The sequence below is a fragment of the Chaetodon auriga genome, chromosome 8 (assembly GCF_051107435.1).
Source record: "Chaetodon auriga isolate fChaAug3 chromosome 8, fChaAug3.hap1, whole genome shotgun sequence".
Classification (NCBI taxonomy): domain Eukaryota; kingdom Metazoa; phylum Chordata; class Actinopteri; order Chaetodontiformes; family Chaetodontidae; genus Chaetodon; species Chaetodon auriga.
The window spans coordinates 5,249,854-5,266,496 of NC_135081.1; the positions used below are offsets into that span (position 1 = coordinate 5,249,854).

The 16,643-nt window shown below is 44.7% G+C and overlaps 1 protein-coding gene across 4 annotated transcripts in view; it reads right to left on the reverse strand.

Annotated features, from left to right (window-relative positions):
* LOC143324388 (low-density lipoprotein receptor class A domain-containing protein 4-like) overlaps positions 1 to 16,643 on the reverse strand; it is a 209,841-nt gene that overhangs the window by 34,059 nt on the left and 159,139 nt on the right. The window contains exon 1 of one of the 4 annotated variants that reach the window (XM_076736785.1): positions 5,326 to 6,810. The exons of 2 other annotated variants lie outside the window; for them this stretch is intronic. In XM_076736785.1, coding sequence (XP_076592900.1) covers positions 5,326 to 5,419 — 94 coding nt within the window. In that variant the 5' untranslated portion in view covers positions 5,420 to 6,810. Of the gene's footprint in view, positions 1 to 1,407; positions 5,297 to 5,325; positions 6,811 to 16,643 lie in introns of those variants that run through there. One more of the 4 variants, XM_076736786.1, reaches the window with a different exon arrangement.

A 16,643-nucleotide genomic window follows, 5' to 3' on the forward strand; every position in this document is an offset into this window, starting at 1 on the left:
CTCAGTAACACGGAGGTGCATTCAGCCCAGTCAAACACGGGCAGTCACACGTCATCCACACAGCTCTATCCACACTGCTGCTCTGCACTACAAAAAACACTCATTTTAAAAAGGCGCCCTGAGGAGTTTTCTGGTAAACAAACGTTAGCTTTACATTCACTCAACAAAACGCACCGAGTGTGTCCAGCAAATCTAACAAACATGATGTATGCATATGATCAGAATATGTGATGAGTGCATACAGACAAAACGGGGACCCACTCAGAAAAATGATGCTGTGTAGCACTGAATATGGGCAGAATACCACAGGAGCGTCTTTGAAACTGTCAGTGAAGTTATCTTTCTGATTAAATAACAGACATTTAACTTCATATCTTAAAGGATGATGACAGTACCAGAATCATGACAAACCTTCCCTGTGCAGGATGATGCATGTGCAGAGTCTGACACTAGAAGGCTGCTTTCAATTTCATCTGTAAAGTGGAAACTTTCTCTGCTCATTGAAATCCAGTTTTACAGAGGCGGGCCTAAGAGCAGGATTTGTGACATCACAACAAGCCAATCCTGGTCCAGTATTCAACTTCTACAAGTGTGATGTGGAAACTTGAAGCCTCCAGGGCACAAACACTGAGAATGGACTTTACTTTAAAAATAATTACATATTTATGGATTCAGGGTGTTTTAGGAAGGAGAAGGAGGAGATGTAATGTTTTTTAACAACATAACTGAACTGTTTTAATCAGACACAAATTATTATTCAACATAGAGTATTTTATAGACAGAAAAAGCAGGTCTGGAGGGGATCTTTGACAAACACTACAGACAAACTGACTGTCCATCGCTAATTATAAATGACTAATAAGTCAGTTTTTAATGGAAAATGACAAAAACTCTCTAGTCACATGTTCTCCAAACCGAGCATTTACTGGGTTTTGTTGGGCTGTCTATGATAGTAAGTTGATTATCTTTGGGGTTTGAGCTGTTAGTTGGACATGTGAAAACGTCACTGTTGACTCTAGTGACTTGAGACAGGCAGATATTTCACTTCTTGCTGAATTATCTAGATTTAAAATCATTGAACACTTTCAGGCCTATTACCCTCCTTGTTGACTTCATATGTCTTCAATAATGACCTGTAACAATGGAGTATGGGGTGTACTGTATATGTGATTCTGCCAGACAGACTACAATTACCATAAAACTTAAGGCCATAAAGGGCTTTATGGGGTTAAAACACCCAAAGCTAAAGACCAAATGGCAAGTTCAGACAAATATTTCAGCATCCTGAGCTGTAGTAGTAATCTGCTACATCGATGTCATTGAGAAAAACCAACATCCTCTCCTCATAACTTCACAATGTCGACATTTCTGCAGCGTGCTCTCTACCAGAATATGTGCGAAAGTTACCTCAGCCAGCAGCATGCATCCGCAGGTCAACTCCATGGTGTAAAAAGAGGGTCTGGGGACCCGTCTGACTTACATAAAACAAGGAGCTCTTTCTTAACCCCCGCAAGTTGAGCACCGCTGTTCACAGCTATAACCCGTCAGCTCAGGAGAGGTGGCAGACTAAATAAGGCTCCACTGAGAGACACTAACCAAGTGTAGAAATTCCCTGTGAAATTAATTACAGGAGCAGTGATCGCAGAAGAAGTCTGTCTGGGAGGGGGAAAAAAAAAAAAAAAAAAAAGATTTTTTTTTTTTTTTAATACTGTTGTTCAGTTGTCTTTGCCACTCCCCTCCCAAAGGTCCCAGAATTTCTATTCAGACTCAAGAGTTTGAAGTCTTTTTTCCAGGGCTCATTACTAAAATTCATTAATAATAAAACTAAATAAAAACCAAACTAATTCCAAATCAACAACACCTCCACAAACAAACCAAAGGAAAAAAAGAGGCAAAAAACAAACCCCAAACAAACAACAAAGAGCTTAGTGAGAGATTGGATTGGCTGTCTGGCGGGAGACTGCAGGGTAAATATTGGCTGAGCCTGAGAGTGCCTGTCTGTGTGTGTTTGTGTGTGTGTGTGTGTGTGTGTGCATATATCTAGGTGTAAATGTGTGTGCTTGTGCCTATGTGTACATCTTCGTGTATGTGTCTGAGGGAGAGTCAACAAGTAGCCGTGTGCGTGTTTGGCCTGAGGTAGTTGACAGATGACCCGCTGCCACCTACACACTAACACCACTCATACACAGGATTACAGATCAGGCCGTTTACATCCGTCTGGCTGGCTGGCCCCTGCTGCAGGCTAACTGTTACATACACAGAGACGCAGACGGCCACTTAAGTCTCTGACACATGGACCCAGGCCTTTCCCGAGAGGCAAGCGCATGTATGCTGCTATGCATGTACCTAAAAGGACCAGGATGATGATAAAGATGTTCCAGGAATATTCCACACAAGGCTTTCCTCGTCCTGTATCAGGGGCTGGGCATGATCTGAAAGCTTGTACCAGGGCCTGTACGATGGCTCAGTTTTGGTACCAGTGCCAAGATGATTCAGATACCTTACAGATACATATAACTGTAACTGTAGGACCAAAAATTGGCAAAGGTATGATTTAAACTTCATCTATCTGATCAAAGACGAAACACGACTTTGGGGTACTCGGTGCTTTGGACACATTTGGGTCTTAGGTTCAAACCCCAGCTCTATTCATCTATTTCTCGCTTGGATAATCTATCAGGCACAAAAGCCTTACAACCACAGACTACTTCTTTTTTTTTTCCCCACTGCTTGTGTTTGTCCAGCACTGTGAGTTACTTCCCTGCACCGAGAAAGGCTGCTAAGTAATTTAATCTTGATTTGCATCATAAAATCCTATCTTTTCATGGAATTCTCCTGATTGCCGGTGCACTTTCACTTTGCTCAAGATTCCATATTCCAAAACAAACCGCTGCACCACTATCAAGATGATGTCTCTTGATTGAAGAAAGAAAGCTGTGTTTGCATTAGATACAAGTGAAATGACCTCAGGCAGTGGGCATACAGCACTTCCTTACTTGTTTAAGAAAGACAGGGCTGATAGGAGTAAGAGTCAATACTAGATTAAATGACTTAAGAGTGGAAAATGTTTGCAGAGGACCTTCCTATGGTGTCACCCTGCAGGGACTATACCCTCACACAGAAATCTGACTCTATGAAATTAGATTTGTGGGGATAATAGCTCCCATTGCATTAGGTTAAAGATGTCACCTGAAAAAAGTGACTGAGCTGTAGTTTAAGGATCCACACATGCATGGCAAGTCTGCATGAGGCTGCGCTGTTTGACCTCAGGACTTTATAATACCACACCTACAATTCCAGATAACTGCACCACACGTTGAATCCAAGCACAGCAACAGCCAGAGACTAACACTTGTTAAAGGTCTCTGCCTTTCAAATCCTACATGCGAATCCCAGTGTGTAGGCAGAGGTTCGATTCCTGTCTGTGACACACTGTCTGCGCTGTGATCCCTCTATGTTCGCAGTCCCTTTCAATTTTCCTCCTTGTCTGAATAAAGAGGAAACACACCAGTGAGACCGCCCGCTCCGCTTAAAAAAAAAAAAAGAAGAAGAAGAAGAAGGAAAAAAAAAAGGCAGACTGTAGCTCTTTTCTTCAGCCAGAGAAATCATCAAAGCATGGGCTACATTATTCAGCCTTGCCGAGTCTGCATGACAACACAGCCGACAAACAAGAGCTCTTTTCAAACCAGACGGCCACTACAGTAGGACACAGCTATTTCAAACCACTTATGAATGGAGCTCCCTCCAACTGGTGAGACGTTCAGATGAGAAATGCACTGAAAATACCAGGTCAGCAGCTATTTAGCACCAAATTCAGATGCACGCACATCGTGAGATATGCTGCAAGTATCACAGCGCTCTGACTTTTTTTTTTTTTGCAGCTCTGCTTGTCTGCTCGGTGCACAAGTCTGAGGCAGTTTTACTGGATTATCTAATTAGGCTCTCTCTGCTGTATCAGTGTGCCTGTGGACGCACCAGTTGATGCCTGACTATGTGTGTTCTTGCTGGCTAGCAGTACAATGATGCCACAGAAAACAAATGGTGGAACACCAGTCCGTCTGCCAGACAAACGCACACACATACACACACTTCTTGGTTACAGCGTGGCGTCAGCACAGCCACGCTCTGCTGCCAAATCTGAATCTAATATCTCGCGTTCACCTCACGTTGCCCGGGCCTGGCCTCGGCCGCAAATGGAAATTACACTGTAACTCTGTCCGTCCGTCTGTAGCTTGTCTGTGTGTCCACATGTCTGTCTGTCAATGTCTGTCTGTCTGTCTGTCTAGCTTCGGATGTGTCTGTCCGCATTTCTGTTTATATCTCTGTCGGTACTTGTCTGGCTGCCTGGTTGTGAATCTACCCGCCTGTCTGCATGTCTGCTATGTGCCCGTGTCCCGTTTATTTGTCTTTGTGTGTCTGTCTGCAGATGTGTCAGACTGGATACACACACTGTCTGGCTGTCCACTGCATTTCTACTTGCCTGCCTGCATGTGTCTGCTCTTCTGTGCGTCTCTCTGCTTCAGTCATAAAGAGGAACATCTGCAGTGGATCTAGCAGGCAGCAGCATTAGGGCAGAGCTGATAATGATAGTTTCTCTCTGGGCTGCTCAGAAGGCAGACAGACATAACATACCATTCGAGCGTTTCCTGTCTGTGCTGACAGGCAAACTATTTAACCCTCTGTGGTGATCCCTCTGAGCATATGCACAGGCCTTTAAGAACAAATCTCTAAGTATTCATAAAATAAAACACCCTCTATGGCAGAAAACATGTAGGAAAAATAAAGTAGGAAACAAAGTGAGAGGAAACAGTTGAGGAAAACTCTCAGAAGAGGAGTTCTTGAGAAAAAGAAAAACAGTAAATCTATAATACATTCAAAAGCTAAATTATAAGTGACTCTATGATTTTCCCTGTAAGCTAACTGTTGAGTATCATGTGCTCGTGGGCTGTTAATGGATGCTATAAGAGCTCAAACACAACCCAAAGTGTGACAGAAGAACCATCAGCTCAATACTGTTCTCTACACACAAACTTTGAGTCCAATTAAGGAAACAACAAACATTCTGGATACGAGTGAGTGCTGAGAGGTCACCGCAAACTTTCTATGAGACAGGGCGAACATTAGAAGGACCACTGTGAAAAAGAGCCGAGCGGGAGGACACGGTCGACAGCGGGCTAACAGCAGGCTGGTGGACCGTCTTAGAGGGACACTTGGTCCGATTTGTTGTCGTTCTGTTGCTGCTAAAACACGTACACATAAAACGGATTAGACACCAAGGGCTGCTGGTGGGATCTGAAGGTAAGAAACGTAACTAATGTTACTCACATATCTCCATTCCCTGTGGCTGGGAAGCGGTGCAGTTGCAGGAGCAGGTGACATTGGAGTTGCCGGGGCCGCCAGGGGCCGTTAGGTTTTGCATGGGGCTGGGCAGACCGGGACACCGCTCCGGGGAGAGAGCCGCCGCCACCGTCGGGGCCCCGCGACGGGAAAACAACAAAAAACTTCCAGGCAGCGGCAGCTGAGTGCGCCGCTACGAGTAACTCCCGACAGTTTCGCACTTATTTTCCACGGTTTTTCTCACGCCATATTTGAGTCGGAGCGGCTCGGACAGTCAATCAGGAGGACATTTGGGGACGAGCCATTGCCCGTGGCCAACGCATTCTATAGTTTTTTTCCGTTCCTTCCTTCGCCACTGAGAGCAGCTGTCCTTCCTCTACTAGAGCAGAGCAGACCCAGCGTGCTCAAGCCCCGCCCATAAACTGACAGACTGGCGCTCCGGCCAATCACAGGGCTCCAGAGGAGGTACAGACAGAGGGAAAGAGAGGTGCTGCCTTCAAGAGCACACAGAAAAAATCACAATTCGCCCTCAACCGACCAAAAACGTAATATAATGTCATATACTCTTAATCCTCCCGGTAAAATACAAAGCCTGGATTTACTATGACACACCAGTGAGGGCGCGTTTAGGTTTTCTGAGTGAAACAGTGATCCCACTCAACCACTTTTTGTGCTGATAATACGAAAAAGCAGGTTATATGATGCAAATCTGACATCCAAACTTTCAGACACTCAAAGCAATATACGTTTATGCATATTTTGTCCTTATATCTGTTCTGTTATCATTTCTTTTATTGACTTGACAACCAAAAAACATATTAAAGGTCTCTGCAAGCTGCTGTCATTATGAGTAAAATACTGTTTTGATAATGCAGGGGCCCTACTTCAGTCATGCATGGTGTGGTGCTGTCTAGTGCCAGTAGTTAATATTCACAAAGGCCTTTGTACATATTAGCTACAGAATTACATTAATTGGCTATCGTGCTGCTTGGCTATTCAGAAATGTTTTATAAATGATTCATACAGCTGAGAGTGCTGCACTTGTTTAGCCTTTATAGTTAAGTCTGAAGCTATTGCTTTAAGCACCAAAAAAACCAGCCAGCTCATCAGCCATATCCTTGAATTATTATTTGTATCCTGCAGGACAAGTTATGCCACTTGAGTTCAAAATAACACTACTGTTACTGCAAGGTCCATGCTATTATTTCTCAACAAAAGCACCTGGAAGTGCACTGACATACATATTCACCATTAGGATGGAGAACTGTACGAGGAGGACTTGAAGGTAGCAATGGAGAGGGGATGGGACAGGGGTTGTGTGCGTGTGTCTGGGTTACAAGGGTGTGTGTGTGTGTGTGTGTGTGTGTGTGTGTGTGTGTGTGTGTGTGTGTGTGTGTGTGTTGGAGGGGGTGGGGGGGCTGACCTGACTCAGAATGCTAGCAGACGGCCGGGTCGTGGTTGACAATGGCTGTGGAGAGCGGAGCAGGGGAGAGGAGGAGGGGGAGAGGGAAGGGGGAGGCAGGGCCGGGACTGGTCGGTCTGGTGTGTTATTTGGGGAGGGTGGGGAGAGCGCTTCGAGTTTCACTCCCTTGTTACGGCGGGCCGCAGCCAATGGAGACGGCTCTTTGAAGGGGCTAACCTTGAGGTGACCCCCCGCGCCAGTCTTGTGGTTCAGGGGCACATGTGCAGCAGAGAAGCATTTCCCCCACCTCCCCTTCCACCCCAACACACCCCCTCTGAAGCTAACCAACAGTGCAACCCTCCCACCCAACACACACAAACACAGTCTAGCACAGGACCGTCTGCAGTCTATAAATAAACCAGGCTGTTCAAACCTGAGAGAAGCTCTGAATGCCACTCTTGACCAGCAGGCTCCCAAACTATGGTCTAGGGACCATAAGAGGTCAGTGAAGAGCTTTCAGGTGGTCCTCTAACAAAGCAGGTGTGATCTGATTTTTACTCGATCTGTGCACAGGACAAAGAGAGAACAATCCAGAAATGACTCCTCTAATCAGAGGCCTGCTCTCTCTCTCGCAGTCCACTTCCGCAGCAAATCATAAAAGTAACATTTCGTTCTGATACATGAGAGAACATCTCATCATATATAGACTGAAAACTGTTTGGGAAATGCCTGCTCTGGGGGGGTTTACCATTTCAATTCTGAAAACACCAGTAACCAAAGGCAATAAAAATGGCCCTCTGTGAAGGAAAATAAGTAAATGGGAAAAGCAAAGACCTCCAACAGATGTTCGGCATTAAGTGCCGCATCACTAGCCAAGTTCTATATCCAATCATGCAAAAATATGTTCCTTGACGGCTTCCAATGAATTCCACACTGCTCAATGAGCGAAGTGACACTTTTGTAAGGGGAGGAAAAAATAGACGCGTGACCCTGACGTAATTTACAAACGCCTGGCAGCTGTCATAATTTTATTGAAGCAACAAATCGAGGCGCTGCTGTCTTGTCAGCTAAAGCCTCAATATCAATCGAGACACTGAAGAGAGTTCTTTTCTGCCTTGACGTGAGGTCATCCTCGTGTCCTCAGACACACACACATATAAAAACACGCTCGAGACATGTACGCACACCCCAGACAAGCTCTCTTATACAGACAGACTCAGACACACATCGATTCTCGCTCTTGCAGCCCACCTCTATCCACTCACAAACACCCCACCACCAAACAACAGTCACACACACTCAGACACACACACACACACACACACACAGTCTGTCTGGAGCGTCAATTTAGTCCCCCGGGGAGCACGCAGGGTGACACCACTAACAGGCCAGACCAGACTAGACAGCCAGCAGACAGATAAATACTAGGCACGGCTGAATACCAAATGCACTCTAGTCTACCAGCTCCCCTACCATCCCCCCTGACTGCAGTCTGTGTGCACACACACCCACACACACACACACACACACACACACACTGCACACATAGCCTCTCTGTGTCTCTCTCGGGAAACGTCTGTCTCATCGTGTATTTGAGGAATACCAACTTTAGGTTGATAGGTTTATCACGCTCGGCGCGTGTGCATGTGTCTATTTTAGGAACTTTGCATGGGGATTTCCTGCTTACACAGGGGTTTCATGCTTATTCAGGAGTTCACTGAGTGTTACTGCTGCTGTTGTTTGTGACCGTTTGAATCAAAGCATGACGTGTTCACGTTATGCCTAAAAGATATTAAATGCAGGCATGAGAGTAAAACACCACCACCGTGTGTCTGCGCACAACCAACAATACTGATGACATTACCACTCCAGCCTCATCTGAGGCCTTGGGAAGCCTGTAGTGCCTGTGTGTGTGTGTGTGTGTGTGTGTGTGTGTGTGTGTGTGTGTGTGTGTGTTCAGATGTACAGTGTATTTGAACAAGACGTTTCTGTATTTTCACCATATGCAGCATGATAGAAAAAAAAAAAACAGTTTCACTCAAGTATTCAGCCACAGATGCTTGGAAGTTTAGATGTTTGTGATGAGACTATGAACGCATCACAGATGTGATCAGGCTGATACTGAAAGAAGCAGCACAGTAAAAGCCTCAGTGGCAGAGGTCCATCCCTCTCCTCCCTAAAAAAAAAACATGATACCCAGAGCAACTTCTCCATCTGAGCTTGTATGAAGCTCACAGAGACACTACTTCATAGCGCCATCTTGTGGCCAAGATAGGAAAAGGTCTGGTTTGTGCATCATCCCAAACATGGACTGGAAAAACTGCTCCACTTCTCTGGTGTCTGCTTCAGTCCTCCTCGAGTCTCTTCTCTGTCACTCCATTACTTCTGAAACCAAAGCCGTCTCCTGGGCACAGGTTTAAGCTTTGAATCAATTACGAGTCGTCTTCATCAGAAACCACAAGGGAACACGGAGGAGGACACGGGGAAAATGAAAGAGTCCATTCCTAAAGCTCACTTTATAGAGATGTGCTCTGTTCTTGCCCAGAGACTCAGAGAGTATTTTAAATTCACACTGAGCACAAGTTTGATGTGAATCATAGAGCGTAGTTTGAAAAGGAAAGCACAGACAAAAATTCTAAATATAACAGTTTTCTTGTGTGGAAAGGACGCTTAAACAGCTGAAAGTATGTGGACACCTCTGGCTGTGAACATTTGTGTTCTATTGGTCTACAGCTGTTTCAAAGTTTGGGCTTAACCCCTGCAATCCAGTTCAGGAAATCTTAATGCTACAGCACACAATGATATGTTAGACAATAGTGCACCTCCAACTGAGTAGCAACATTTTGTTTTAAAGGGGAACTCCACTGATTTTACACATGAAGTCCATTTACTGGTCATGGGAACTGTCAGCTGTAGAGGAAGTGATCTGTATAAGTTATCTATGCAATTGTGCAAGATCATTTATTAGTGACACGTATGGTCATTAGCACGAGTGTAGAGCTTTTTCCCTGATCAATCAGAAAGTCAAAAGAAGTTTAACCAAAAGTACATATTGACCCTGATGTCTCCTTTTTGTCCTGTTTCTGCCTGTGGGACATGATTTCTGAGATATGAAGTCCACTAAGGATGCTTAAAATAAACCATTTCTTGGTGGCCTTCACTTGTGACAGTAAAAAGAGCAACACATATGAAGAGGAGACGTGCTGCATGACCTGCTGTCAGTCACAGGGATGTCATTTCCCCATGTGGTTCCTTGTAGCAATGCTGATGATGCAGGATGACATCACCAAAACTGTCCAAAGAATGACATCGGCGTCAGTCCATATAACTTCATGTTTACTCCTCTTGATCCGTATGTAATAAATCAGTGTGAAAATGAACCAGACCAGAACAGAAAGCCGACAATGTGTCTCTTTTTTCTCTTCATCCAGACACAAATGAATCAAACCATGAGAGTAAAAGAGCTTACCCAGTTCAGTGTGGGAAAACTTGACTGGCCTGCACAGAGCCATGACCTGAACCCCATCCAACACCTCTGGGGTGAATTGGAGCACCAACTGCAAGTCGGGCCTTGTCAGCCTACATCAGTGCTGCCCCTCACTAATGCTCCTATGGCTGACGTTACATGGAGGTGCAAGGCTATTGAAAATCATCAGCATTTATGAAAAGACTGACGCCAGCACACCGACTCCAAACCACAAAATGATTCATTCAAGCAATGTTTCTCAATATATGGTTCTCACAGTCTGTTTGGTTCCTGCATACTTCTTTAATACTGCTAAACTGACTAATGGAGAGGTTTAATTTAAAAGCGGAGTGGGTGAAACATTTCACAATGTATGAAAGAGAATTTATGGGTTTCTTTCCTACATAGGTCAATCACCAGTGCTCTGTCCTCCCATTTTACATGAAAACGCTAATATGTTGTGTCACACGGCTGATGGTGAACTTCCAGTGTTCATGGCAATGACTGAGACAAATCGTGCAGCCAGGCCTTCCCAGAGGAATGAGATGCTCAGCAGTCACACATGGCTGTAAGGTCTTGAGTGTCCACATACTTTTGGTCTTCTAGTTTACTGAGGTTTAAGATAAAAGGAGAGAAGATTAGCACAAACTGACAGATTACAAATGTTTCATGAGCACCAAGCACAAGAAACAATGTGCAACACTCTACATCTACACAATGCACTTAAAGCCAGTGTATACACTCCAGTAAAGCAGTTTCTAACCTGCATCACTAATGCCTGTTTATCCAAAAAATTCCTCCTGTGGGTGCAGCCTCTCTCGTGGGACTCGTGTGATGAAAGCACTTGCACATGATGATGATCCATTCTGACTCTGGCATAACATTTTCAGTCAGACTAATAACTCGAAACACCCCGTGACTTCTGTGTGGAGTCAGTATTACTGAACGCCATCCCAAATGTCAGAACAAAAGATGGATATGACTCAGCCTTAATACCAAGGCTGAATGGGATTCATGAATTAACCGCAATGCATCTCACCAGCTGACAAAGCTGGAGAGGGAGAGAGAGCGAGAGAGAGAGAGAGAGTGAGCAAGTGAAAGTGTGAGTTTGCTTAGGCATCGACTGTAGCTCGGCGTCTTCAGCGGAGCGCTAAGTAACAGAAAGGCCACTCCAGACAGTCAGATTGCAGAGTAGCGAGTTGCATTCAATAAAAGCGTCTGGCATGCCACATCATATTTGCTGCTTCCTGCCCTTGTCTGGCTGCAGTGCCGTGTCATATCCTGTCCGCACAGGTGCACCAGCTGTCTGGTTTCCCACCCCTGTCATTTCTATACACACATACACACACACCTCACTTCCACCCCTGTCATTTCAAAAACCACCCCTCCCTGCCTCTCTTACTGCCGCAGGCACCACTGCAATGACACCACAGCGCTCACTGAAAAGTTGTGTGTGTGTGTGTGTGTGCCGGAGACAGAGAGAAAAAGAGAAAGAGAAAAGAGGATGACAGACAGAGAGATAGAGAGGGTGTGTGTCTAAGTTTGGGTTTGAATGAGAGAAAGACAGATTGACTACGACAGATCAAGAAAGAGATAGACGGAGCCTGAGGTGGAGGATACTTGACTGAGTGAATGAATAAATGACGAGAGGAGAAGGGAAGGAGAAAACAGGAGAGAAGAGCAGAGAGGACAAGCAAAAAGAAGAAGAGAAGAGAAGAGAAGAGAAGAGAAGAGAAGAGAAGAGAAGAGAAGAGAAGAAACAGAGTGAAAGCAAAAGCCAGTGAGTCGGGGAGAGAGGGACCCAGAGACAGACAGAGAGAAAGAGTAGATAATCAGCAGGTATTGAGCTCTTTTCACCCCTGCGGTAGGGCCCTGCTGAGCATTGTAATGGGCTGTCTGCCCAGCTGGGCCGATGAGCTCATGTCTGGCTTTAATGCCAATCTCCTCAACTGGCACACGGCTCGGCGGGGCGAGCGCAGACGCAACGCCGCAACGCTGCCTCTCGACTACTGCCGCCAGAAGAAGGACAGGGCACAGCTGAGAGAGGGAAAGAAAGACGAGGAAAAGAGAAAGAAAAGTGACGAGAGAGTCAGGGAGGGCGAAGGTGTGTTCGTGTGTCTGGGTGTGTGTGTGTGTGTGTGTCCCGTCAGCCACTTCCGTCACAACACTGATAAGAGCCCCGAACCAGACGGCAATAATCACATAGCCAGTGAGACAGACAGCAGCTATAAATGTGTGTGTGTGTGTGAGAGAGTGTGTAAAAATGAGGAAAGGAGAGATAGAATGAGGGAGAAGAGGAGAGAGAGAGAGAGAGAGAGTGTGTGTGTGTGTGTGTGTGTGTGTGTGTGTGTTGTTTTATGCAGTCATAAACAGCAGTGATTACAAAGTGTGGACGGTGCAGGTTACAGCCTCTTGCTGTTAAGAGTCCATACATATAGTTAGAGGCGGAGGCGCACACACACACACACACACACACACACACACACACACACACACACACACACACACACACACACACACACACTGAAACACACTTATTGCTCGAGCATGAAATCAAAGGACACACACATACTGTATATACCAGAATATATACCTATATATATATATGCATACCTATGCAAGCATACATCCACACATACACTCAACATATGGAAAAGTACAGACAGCTAACTTGCTCAAAAAGTAAATATTCAGGATTGGGCCACAGTGTTTCAGTGGTTTGCCTCTTTTCTTTTTTCTTTAAAACATACAGACACATTGTCATTATTACAATAAAAGTGTTTGCCTTTACTCGATGTGACGGCTGTTCTCACTGCAGGCATTTCACAGCAAGCATTATACATGGCTCTCTTATCCCCAGGTTTTCTGCTCAGACAGTGATCACTGCACACTGTGTAAACCATAGCCTCACAACACAACCGTGCTGAATTCAATCTGCATCTAAAACAACGATGCAAGTAAAAGATGGAGGAGGGAAAATGAAAGCATGAATATCCCCTTTAGCACTGTTTAAAAGTCAGTGTTAAGGACCTGCTACAGAGTTACAAGTAGCGACTGACTAGACGGTGATGGAATACATTAATTCCAATCCAGTTGCAGTTGGCCAGTTAGGGCCAGCTTTAACAGATACAACTTAAATTTTCACTGATTCAAATACATACAATGAAAATGGGTTGAAGCCCCAGAGGATGAATCCTACTCACTTTAGTGAGCCCCGGACCCTTCCTCTGGGGTCATCCTGAGGTCGGCCTTTGTGGTTTTGAGTTGCATACCTTGAACCCTATTGGATGGATTGTCATGACATTTGGTTCAGACGTTCATGTTCCTCTGGGGATGAACTGTAAGAATTATGGGGATCCAGTAACTGTTTGTTTGGCACCACCATGGGTTTAAAATCTCACGTTCACTGTCCAATGTGTTTATGAAATACTTGCAAAGCCTCAGCTGTGCTTTGTGATCAGTGCTAATTAGCAAATGTTAGCATGCTCACTCGCAACAGCCAATATTTTAAACATTAAACATGCTAAAAATCAGCATCATTGTGAGCACGTTAGCCTGCTGACATTAGCGTGTAGCTGAAAGCACAAGATGGAAACAGCCTTTGGTTTTACCTGTGTGATACTGTGACAGCTGCTAAATACAGTATGTTCTGTGATGTGTGAGTAATTAAATAGATGACTTGGTGGCTCAAACTCAATCTAATTGAAGCCAGTAGAAGTCATTATTTTAAGAAAAAATCCTTTTCCTTCCAACTCGGGTCTTTCTTTCATAGTTGTGGAGATCAGTTATATCATTTATGACAACATTGTTTTCACCAAAGTAAATGCTGAGATCTGAGAACAAGGCGACATCACTGCAACAAAGGGCAAAAAACATGAGAATTCAGATGATCAGACAGGTTGTTAACAAGCCAACAATTTATCCAGATTATCTAAACCATTATACTTGAAAGTAAAACAAAGTGGCTGCACCCGTGATGGATGTTTCCAAGACACTGTTTGGGTGATAAATTTACCATTCTTCTCTGTTTTCTCTTCCACACCTGTGAGATCATAATCACTCATGTTTTTTGACCTTGTCTTTTCTATACTCAAGTTGCTGCTCGATGAGAACAATGGTAATGTTACGAGTAGGTATGATGACAAAAACTGCAGTTTATTGTGTGTCTCACCACAGAATAAACTGGAATAATCCTTGAAGTTTTTACGAGAAGTATCATCTGCTATCTGTGACAATCCTGACGCCTCAGATGCAGATCACTTTCCACCAGTTCACGGTCTTAGCTTGAATGAATTTCTGTCAGCCATAGCTGCTTTAAGAACGGGGAGTGACTCAGAGTAAAAGACAGGAACTGAGAAACACATTGTTAACCAACAACAGCATCAACTGACAGTTTCAAGTTTACACAGCCAATAATCTCATTCAAATGTTCTTGTCTGTTCACGTGTTCATCATCAGTCGCGTGTTGATCAGTTTCTTCCCCTTCACCTTCACCCCTGTGCCTCTGCCCCTCCCTTACCCTCTCTTGTCATTAGCCACACATATACGGGATATGTTGTGATGTCCAGTTCCACTACTAATTTGTTTTATCATATTCTCCCTACTTAAAAAAGGCTAATTATTTTCAGCTTTTCTCACTTAAACACTCTCGCTTTGTGGGTGATGCATTGGAGTTTGTTTTCCAGCAAACCAAATGCTGCACTGACACCCAAAAACAAAATAATTAGCTGTGTTCAGCCTTTAGATTTCATGCCATTAAATTTGTTGAAACACTGCCTGATCCAAAGTTATTTGAATCTTCTGTAAAGACTAATTTAACTTTGATTGAAAGGACTAATTAGGATCGTTGGCCCTACTTCTGTTTTTTCTTTTTTTGTTCCCTTTTGCTTTTGTTAGGTGGAACAGAACGTAGCCAAATTCCTCCACGGAGTGAATTTAAGATTCACCGGATGATTATCAAGTTTAATCTCTGCCCTGGCTGTTTGTTTACCATTTCCATATTAAGAAATCTCTAGAAGAACAACTTGAGCATCCATCTCAGCTGAGGCATTATGGGTTTCATATATCATCTCTTACATACATTTGAGAATGTCAAAACATAAGCTGCCGGCTGTGAGGGCAGCAGGTTTGGAACAGATGGATGCTCATATGAACAAGTTGCAGCAATCCAAACACTCCAAGCACTCCTCCTCTCTGCCTGCCTGGCCACGCCACACAAAATGCTATAGCTCCCATATTGAGGAATATAATGAAAACATTACATTAGGTGAGAGATGCTGCGCTCGGAGCAAGGGCTGACAGATGGATGGTGGTGGGAACATGTTGCAGCACCCCAGACCTGCTACCACCCTGGCAGAACTTAGTGACACGCAGGTTAGCACGACTGGCGAGCTAATGCTGCCTACACTAACACAGCTGCTTCTGCCTGCACTGCTTGCGTTTTACATCCATATATGTTATCGTGCTGCATAGCTTTGTTAGCTCTCAGGTTGACTCACTCCCACCGTACAGCTTGTAAACAGCACGGCCCGTGACAGCTTGTACCAGCCCAGCCAGCGTTCCCCACAGTCTGCCTCATTGCCATCCGTAGCTCTGTAGCAGGACCAGGGAGTTAACAGCTTGTACCAGGCCAGCGAGCGTCCCTGCTCACAGCTTGCATTGCTAGCAGAGCCCCCCCAGCTTCCTTTTACAGTAGTAGTAAGCAGGACTACAGGGAGTCAACAGATCACCCCACAACAGCTTGTAACCGCAGCGTTCACTGCTGAGGTGCTAAAACCAAAGGCAAGGCTACACAACAACATTAACACTGCATCAGTCAGCAGCGGCATCATTTGTGGTGGATAAAATGTCTGACAGGGTGGAATTAGCAGCAGAAATGGTGATCATCTGATCCATATCTCCATATGTGAGGAATACTGACAGATGTTGTCATGCCGGGCCATAACCTGAAGACTCTGTAATGTCTGATTCACAGCAGAAATATGCAGATATCCTGAATATTTTATGAATTTCCCACATTTATTCGTTTATTTTTGTGCCTAAATCCTGTAGTGGTGATTGGGCATGAGAGAGAAATAAGCAATTACGGCATTTAAGCCTGTGGTGCCGATAAGATTGCTGTTTGTCACACAACCGTTGTGTGGAACATTATGTCAAAACACCCACATGCATTGTTTTCTATGTTAGACCACGGACTGGCGGGGTCCTGAGGCATGTCACTGCAGGGTGGCGCCTGGGCCTGTCTGGATATGCCACTGTCCAGTCCACTGCATCAATGTGCATCAACTCTGTTCTGTGGCCACAACACCAGAATTGCGTCACAGCCAGGTGTATCGGAGGATACTTGAAACTCTTGGCTGTATTATCAAATTAGGCCGGTACTTCATCTTCACCTGTAGCATCACACCCACACTAACACAGCCCTTTGCATTTGTTCAT